Raw genomic sequence first — 9232 nt, forward strand, 5'->3', positions numbered from 1 at the left:
AACTAATACTGTACCTTCAATTTCCTTTGCTGGGATCTGTGGAGGACCTGGGATTTTATCCCTGAGCAGTCCCCCAGGATAAATAATAAAAAAAAAGGAAAAAAGAAGAAAGAATGCCAAAAAATAGAGTTACTGATAGAATTATTCTAGCAGAAACTCATTATACTCTTAAGTGGGGAGACGCACAATTACAGGAAGGTACACCTGAATACAGTTGTTTTATTCTTTTCCAAAACTGTTTTCTTATGATGCATATTGGTCATCATATTGCTACCCAGGACATAATATGGCCTGAACTCTTCCAAAAAAACTGTGCGCTGTATTTCATAGGAAGAATCAGATGTTTAAGTACCTGGTCAGTGGTAACTGCTAGTTTCAATCAACTACATATACTATTCTCACAATAAATAATGTGCTTCTGATTTGTAAAAATATTACCTTTATTATCAAATATGTCCACTTACTTTGGCATTAACATATTTAATGAGTTTGTCGAGATTTTTAAACCAGGCATTAGCGTTTTCGTATTGGAAATCTGATCCCATTGTCATCATGATGTGGTTGGTCTTGTAATGACTGGCCTAAATGAAAAAAAGATAAATGGCACACAAGTAAACAGAAGCTGTCAAAATACTGTAGATCATAAGTACACCCATGATGGACATATAACTATGATCATCACCCTTTTTAATTAATATTTAGACAATGCAAAAATGTACTGCATTTATTTTATCTATATTTTTTGTCTTTGGTTGAGAGGCAGGTGGCATTTCTGAATAAAGGCGAGAGTTGAAATTCGCCAGTCTACCAGTCGCTCCAATCACTTAATATTTTTGAAAATATTTTATCTCTCACTCTGGATCTGTGCCTGGCAATGATGTCATCTTGTGTGTATACCAATGTACAACTGCAAGTAACCTTACCTGATCCTGTACAGCTGCTACAAAATCCTTTACTCTCTGGTCAACATTGTAGTCAAAGAGATTTTTATCATCCTACAAAAAAAAATTATCATTATGTTGATATTAAATAATTCATTTAATTATCAATTTGTATTTACACACTGTTTATTACAATTAATTATGTTTATTACAAGTAATGTCAAAAAAAGTTAATAATCCTATATTTTTCTGCTGCTGGGGGAAAAAAATTCAGATAAAGAAATTAACAATTTCTTTTATACTATATGTTTGTTATAATAAATTTAAAACACAAAAAAAATAAATAAATGAATAAATTAAAAAAATGCAGAAAAAGGGCTCTGTTAGAAATGGATACGTGCACCAAAGAAGATGACATTATTATTATTCCACCCACTGATGCCATGAAATCTCCCATTAAAAAATCTTTATTTCTTACTCATGATTAAATGATTATAAAGCATTTATCACCACGATTCCAAAACTGTCAAGTATCAACATCACTCTTTACAACCATGCAATAGGATCCTGAGCAATGTCGTTAACAAATATATTTTTACAAAACCTTTACCCTACTCTATTTTTATTCCTCAATAAAATTTATATTTATTTTCTCTTGCACTTTGATGCTTTTGGAAGAAACCTTTGGCTAATAATAAAAACAAATTTCATTAACATTCCATTTGCCCTCCTCTGATGTTTTTTCAAAATAAACAAGTTTTAAACAAACTTCTGCCCAAATTCTAAAAGGGTTATGGTTGAAAAAAATGTAATAACTGTACTTGTATTGGTTGATCATGACATCCCTGATCAAAGCAAAACCCATGAGGTGGCCCGTACAGGGGGCCGTAGAGGGTGCCAAAGAACATGTCGGCTGCTGAACCCAAATTCACACTGCTCTTCCACACTCCCTCCATGGTTTTCGTCTTTTCTCGTTCAGACTGGTCTGCATAGTCGATTCGGGCGAAAAAAAACCCATCGAAGCTCATCTGTAAAGAGAAATGAGATTCTAGGTGTAAAGCTGGGCACACATTGCATTGTACGACGGTCATTTGACCGCCGGTCGACGAATCCATCTCCACTCTATGAGCGATTGATTACACACTGCCTTCCATTGTTTAAATAGCAGATTGTCATTAAAAAATATATAGCGCATGACTTACTGCATTCCTATATGTAAAATTTTTTATTATTATTTAGGCGATACCTTTTATATACAGCGTTTCGCAAACTTATTTTTTTAAGAATCGTGAGAGGAGGGCGGAAAAAAAATAAAAATTAAATGTTGTTTACTTATTTAGCAAATAGTTTTGCCAAAAACATCCAGATGGAGGAGAAAATAAAAATAAAATTCTATTGGTGAATGTAGACAGTGTAGTAATGGGAAGGTTAAATGCTTAAATTTACATAATTAGGAAGAAATATATAATAAATATAAGGAAAAACTTGGTGTTTTTTCGTAGCGGCGGGTGTGCAAATTGGCCAAAAATAAATTTTATTCTAAATCATCATTTTTGGCGGGTGGTGGGATGGATAAACAAGGTATTCAAAAAGTCTTGCCTTGAATAATACTTTTGAAAAGTGCGATAATGAATTCGGAATACTTAATTTTAATCATGCAAAGTGGTTTCCCTAAATTTGTAGATGAATACATATTACAGAATCAGATGAAATAATACAAATGTTTACTTGCGCAAATAATGAGGACTGCTCCCGTGAGTGTCCGAATGGATCAATGTGCCAGGCAATTAACGGGCGTCCGCAAGTGCCAAAGTTGTCGTTGAGAAACCGCAGACCAAGAGTCATCTGGTCAATGATAGCGTTGTAATGCGGTGTGGCTTCATCGTTCATACACCATCCACCGTTTATGAACATTAAACGTCCTAATATGTGAAGAATATATTGCATCTAATTGGTGTTTGCAAACACTGACAATGATCACAAGTGTATAATAAACATGATATTAACATGAAAATTCTATATGTTGTTAATGTGGCAAATTAATCACAATAACAGTACAGTATTGTTATACAACAAAAAAAAGTTGTTTTATATTGTCTCGCACCTTCATTAACAAGATTTTTGACTACATTCTTAGTTGAAACTGTCTGCTCATTCCACCAGCGCTCAAAAAACGCAACCTCTACGTAGATGAATCGCTTATCAGGATCCCGCTGCAACTCAGACACCACAGAATCCAATATGTACTGGACGCCGGCATGTTGTATACTGTTGTTAGCTGTAAGATATTCATATGAATAATTAGAACACTACATTAGTAAATTATAGGCACTCTTTCATAAGTTGCCAGTTTTTGGGGGTTTTTATTACATTTTCTCCGCCATTGGCAGAATACGTAGGAGCAACTCAATGTTTTGTAGTTAAACATTTTTAGATTTTTCCAGATTTTACAATAGATGGTTACCTTATTAATTGATCTTACCTCCATAATAATATTCGTCAACTGTTTTCAACCATCCAACATCATCATGTGTATGAGGAACCAAGTGTACATTGACAACACCTTGTTTAGTACCTGTGCAAGACTAGAAAAAAAAATTAATATTAGAAAGCACCTACCACATCTACTACAGTATAGCTAAATATAATCAAATTTTACCTACTAAAACTTCTAAAAACCAGATTAAAAATGAAATAATTAAATAATGCCCATAATTTACCTCTTCACTGCAATATTTATTACATACTGCCTAATAACAAAATGGCAATGGCTATTGTTACACCAACATTAAACCAATTTCTAATTCTAAATTCACAAGGGGCTTCAGATAAGAAAACACTTTTCTAATACAGTAGTGGACAAGTCCAATCAACAATTTCAAGCAAGTAAAAAGTAAATTCAAGTGTAACCGATAAATATTTGAAGGAAAAAGGATGGTATGGGTTCCATTTCATACTGTATAGTAATGCCTGCGTGGGGGAATATATCCTATGCGCAAAAATTTGACAAAATCTCAATACATAACAAATGCAATTATGCAGCAATTACAATTTCCCAGCGATTTTCCGCACAAATTTGAGCTGATTTTGAGATATCATCCACGCAAAAAAAAAAAATTACACTATGTAGAGTATGGTAGTGTTATAAAACTTTAAAAAGGCTTATACACCTATTCTGAAGACCCATCAACTTTCAAGTTCAAGTATGGAGTGGATAGGACCATAACATTCTTGAGAATTATGAATTGGTTTAAGCCTGGTGTAACAATTCAATTATAATAACCATTGTCTCCAATTCATTCCTGATGATGACATAATTAATGTCGAAATATTGAATCCCAACACGATGGCGTGTATTTCAATGTATTATACTTTCTTATCTGAGATTAATCAGTGGACCTTTCGGTTTTTGTCTTCAATAATAATAAAAAAATAATAAATTAGGCCTAGCTAGCCTAGTAGGCCTATTAATTCGCTGATGGGAAGCCTAGCAGGAGGAAATAGTTGGCTAGTCTAAAGTCCAGACCTACTGACTGTACAACAATCTACATGTATCTATAACTTGTATTGTTATCGTACCAATCATTGGCTAGGCTACCCTAATAATAGGCCAATTCTAGGAGAAACCGTCCCGTAGCCTTCACCACGAACCGTCTGTGTGTAAACCTAGCGAAGCGATTCAGTAACACTAGCCTAGGCTAGGCCTATGCTCTAGCCCTGAAAGAATGCTGCAGTGCCTGCACCCGGTTTAGCCATGTTTAGATTTATCGATGCTTTCTGTATTTACAAACCTGATAACCACATTTTGCGGCACACTGCACTGTTATCATTGACAAAATTATAACTAGGCCTACATTTGTTATCATTTTATAGTACGCTTTGTCTCGCGCCGACATAACAAACCATACACATGTGACCTTTCGGTCACGAGGAAACTAATCATAATTAATAAAAGGGAAGTGGATATATTTACGTCGCCGTAAACAAATCAGTAAACGGTATATTTACGTGAATGAAACAACGCATGCGCAGTCATACTTTAATAAACTTGCATTTTCAGCACTGCGTGGCCTCCAAGCCGCGGGGATTCCCCCAAGTTTACCACGGCACTACTTAATTTATAATTTTGTTTTTTATTATTTATAAACGTAATTTAATTTTCTACAAGAGCACAGTATGTAGTTTAATCACTAAATAAATTATTAAATCATTGTGTTAACTTTTCAATAAAAGTGATATTATGAGCTGGAAATGTTTTGTTCATTTTACTCAATCATTTGTTGAATGAACACACTTGACCTAAATACAAGGCTTAGGTCTACGCAAGGAGGTATACCTCCTTGGCCTACGCGAGGTTTCCTTGCTAAAATTCAATTATACCACGAAATCAAGACGATATTCTTCTAAGCCTAGTACCTGATTGTTATACGACAATCATCAAAAATTAAATAACATCTTAATGTTTTCATTCAGAAGAATTTACCCACGTCGTCACTAACAAAAACAACATCGTTATAGTCTTTAGTCGGGTCGAGCAGAGCCCCGATCGATCGCGAAGAACATATTGGAGAGCACATGATCCACTCCACAAATACAAAGTTCTGCGCTATGAAGCAAGAAGTAAACAACGAATAATGCGTGTGTTTTCTGTAAGATATTTAATCATTACGAAAAAGTGAGACCAGGGAGATGTAAAAAATACCATGGAGGTATTTAATACCTCCATGAAAATACATAAAATACCTGTCTCTTATACACATCTAGATGTGTATAAGAGACAGGTACTACATACTATGTATATTGCAGCTAAGCTTCCTCAATTACTGTATTTTTATTGTATTACTTTTGTATTGTTAATTATTCTGTAATACCGGTAGCCCTCAATGGCTTTGCAACAATAAACATATTGAATTGAAATTCCTCGGTGGACCTTGGCTTATTAAACCATTGGCATCATATATGGTATTTACTTGTACTGTAAAATTAAAAATGTTTCGAAGATAAATCTACGTATAACAAGGAAATTAAACTATTTACATTTTCTATCACACTCCATGTTAATTTAGTTGCCAATCACCAACAATTTTCCGCCTTAAAAGTGGGTAACTTTAACAGCATATTACATAGTGTTCAGTTTTCAGTTTTATTTTCACTTGTAACAGAACAATCAATATTTCAAAAACTCAGTGACATTACTTTAATGCATTTTGCAAATCATCATTTCAATTAAGAAGGAATGTATAGAATTATTTGCTGTAAACCGTAAAAATGGAGCGATCTACTGAGGGGGTAATTTTCCTGGGGTAATTTTCCTGGGGGTAATTGTCCTTGGAGGCGGTTGTCCCTGGGGGTTATTTTCCGGGGGGTAATTTTACAGGTGGTGATTGTCCTCGGGGGATGATTGTCCGTGGCAGGTTATTTTCCGGGGGGTAATTTTACAGGGGGTAATTGTCCTTGGGGGATAGTTTTCCGGGGATAATTTTCCGGGGTGTTAATGCCCAGGGGGTAATTGTCCTAGAACCGATGTAGAACGTGGAATAAACAGCCCCGCTCGACGTTGTGGTCATGATGTGAGAAAGTGAAACGAATACTTCTAGCTCATTATCACAATCATTCAATTATTTTATTTAATTGAAATACATAGGCTACTACTGTAGTAAATTTAATTACGTTTAGTAAGAACGGTAAAATTATAATTTAAATACTGTACCTATCCGCTAGTCTAAACTGTTTAGGAAAATTCATACAACCAATTTGGGGATTCCCCATGTGCGTTGCTTTGCCGTCGATTCGATCGTGTGTTGTTCAATGGCTTTTTAAAGAGTAGAAACCATTTGTTTTTACAAGAAAAATTGTTGTGTCAAGTTAATGTATTTTAACATGACTATAATCAAGAAGATTTGATTTTCGTGCACCGTGGATTCATGGTACAGCATTCAGCAAAAGGCCGATGCTAATTTGCAGGCTGAAAGTTGAACTCGGCGTTAACGTACATTTAACGTCAATCGATAAATTTACGTGACCGATAATGCAAGTTTATTAAAGTATGACTGCGCATGCGTTGTTTCATTTACGTATTGATTTGTTTACGGCAACGTAAATCCACTTCCTAAATAAAAACCTTCCTACAGACAGTAGTACCTAGTATTTTTTTTGTACAAAGAAAGTTAAAATTTAAATATAGAATTGTAAACAAATACAATATCAAAAATACAATAAATCTCTATATTGATACAGTTATTTCTTGCCTAATCTAACTTATTAAAAATAAAATTATAGATTGGACGGCAGCGCTCGAGCGCGTGCTTGTCGTCGGTAATTCCCCTTTACGTCATATCCACGACGTTCGACCAATCAAACTGTCTTTATCTCTGATCTTGTGAAACTTTTTGACTCAAGAAGCAGCTCGTTATCACTGTTAGGTTTTTAGGTGAATTTTATTAAAATGTAACCTTGGTTAATATAAATTTCAGTCATTTATTAAATGAATCCTTATGTTTATTCTTCTTTCTTAACCCTCAAATGTGTTTTTTTAACCCCCCAAAAAAAGAAAAAAAAAACAAACAATAGGTTGCCTACACAGGGCTCACGTCGTGAGAGAGTCAAAACAAATTACAGTAATTATCTTCATTTCATGGTAAAACATTCGTTGGTTTTATTTGTATTATTTATTCAGGTCTTCGGCCTTTGTTTTGTAGACACCCATATAGGGTGTCTATAAAAGGAAGACCCTTGATAATTTCACAAACAAAATTTCAAATTACCTCGTAATTATGATTTTGTGACAGCCTGGTGTAGGCCTAGTATCATTTTTTTTAAAAGAGAAAAAAAAGTGTGCGTCTTCCCTTTTCGGATCTTCGGTCCTCGTTTTGTAGACACACCCATATTGAGTGTCTATAAAACGAAGACCCTTAAGTATTTCTTGATATTCCTCATTTTATTCCGATGAAATAATGAAATAGGTACTACTGTCTTTATGTTGATTTTGAAAACTATAATTGAGAAATAATTGGAGGTCTTCGTTTTTTGGGATTTGGTCTTTGTTTTGTAGACACCCATATAGGGTGTCTATAAAACGAAAACCCTTAAAACTTTCACAAACAGACGCCCAAAAAATTTCGTAATTTTGATTTTGTGACAGTCTGGTGTATTATCATCAAAATAAAAGAGAAAAAATAGGAGCCTTCGTTTTTGGGTCTTTTGGTCTTCGTTTTATAGACACCGGGCGCACCGGTTGAGGCTCGAACTCTCAATCTCGTAGTCGGGGTTTCGAAACTTTCGCCGTGCAATTGTCGCGTGTGCCATTGGACAAGACACTTTGCGTGTGTATACCCATGAGTATAAATTTTACCGGCATATGCCGGAAAACTAAATTTATAGACTTGCTGTGAGGAGGAGTCCCCTCAAAGCATTGCATGCACAATCTGAACCCAACACTTAGGTAGGCACTCCGGACCTGTACAAGTTCGAATACTTTTGACATTTATAATATTGATAAAAACGTTAATAAATGTAAAATAACTGCATAATTCGTTGAAAGTATGAATTGGCAGTTAAGAAATTATAGGTTTAATTTGCTGATATAACTATTGCCGGAGTAGACTGATATTGAAGTTAGTAACTTCCAATAGGCCTATAGCAAAGAAGACAAAAATAGCAGTACTCAAAGATATGCAAATTAAATAGCATTTTTATTTCCTTTATTCATTCACTTTATCATTAGAGTCTATGGTTAAACTTAGACACGATATGTTTCTATAGGCCCTATTGCATTATCGATATAAATGTTTGTTCATTAAGTTAATTTAACCCATGCTTTATTATGCTTTATTATAAATAAAGTGATAATTTCATAGACTTAGCATAGAATAATTATTTACAATATTAAAATTATTCATGAAACACTAATAACCATTACCAAGTTTCTAAAACCAATGGTATGTATGAGCTATGGACATTTCCTCTAAACTCTGCGCTGTTGCGGATATCTGCAATAAAAATTGATACCGGTAGCTAAATAGTAAGAAGGTTGCGATATTAATAGAATTTCATTTGAGCTGTGGTTACACTCAGCTACCATTAAATTACCATATAAATATTCGAATAAACGCCCCGATTTGAATAAACTCCCCCTCGAATAATAAACGCCTCCACTAGAACATAATTTGGAATAAAACCTCCATCAAATAAACGCAACAGAATAAATTCCCCGTCCAGAGCCTCATTTGAAATAAACGCCTCCCTCAAATAAATGCCCCACCGCCAAATGACTGAAAGGAATAAAACTAATGGAAGCGACATCATTCTCAACACATACTATTCTACTTCAGTAGAATTTCATTTCTCTTAAT

General features: G+C 34.4%; 1 protein-coding gene across 1 annotated transcript in view; it reads right to left on the bottom strand.

Annotated features, from left to right (window-relative positions):
• LOC117115761 (lysosomal alpha-mannosidase-like) overlaps window positions 1–4819 on the bottom strand; it is a gene marked incomplete in the record, with an annotated part of 24606 nt that extends 19787 nt beyond the window's left edge. Inside the window, 6 exon segments of the mRNA XM_033259690.1 lie at window positions 924–995; window positions 1703–1909; window positions 2610–2803; window positions 2986–3159; window positions 3364–3466; window positions 4673–4819. Coding sequence (XP_033115581.1) covers window positions 924–995; window positions 1703–1909; window positions 2610–2803; window positions 2986–3159; window positions 3364–3466; window positions 4673–4777 — 855 coding nt within the window.
• Between the last annotated feature and the right edge of the window lie 4413 nt (window positions 4820–9232).

This window comes from Anneissia japonica, unplaced genomic scaffold (genome assembly GCF_011630105.1).
Source record: "Anneissia japonica isolate Jap-2015-1 unplaced genomic scaffold, ASM1163010v1 scaffold287962_len325480_cov183, whole genome shotgun sequence".
NCBI lineage: Eukaryota > Metazoa > Echinodermata > Crinoidea > Comatulida > Comatulidae > Anneissia > Anneissia japonica.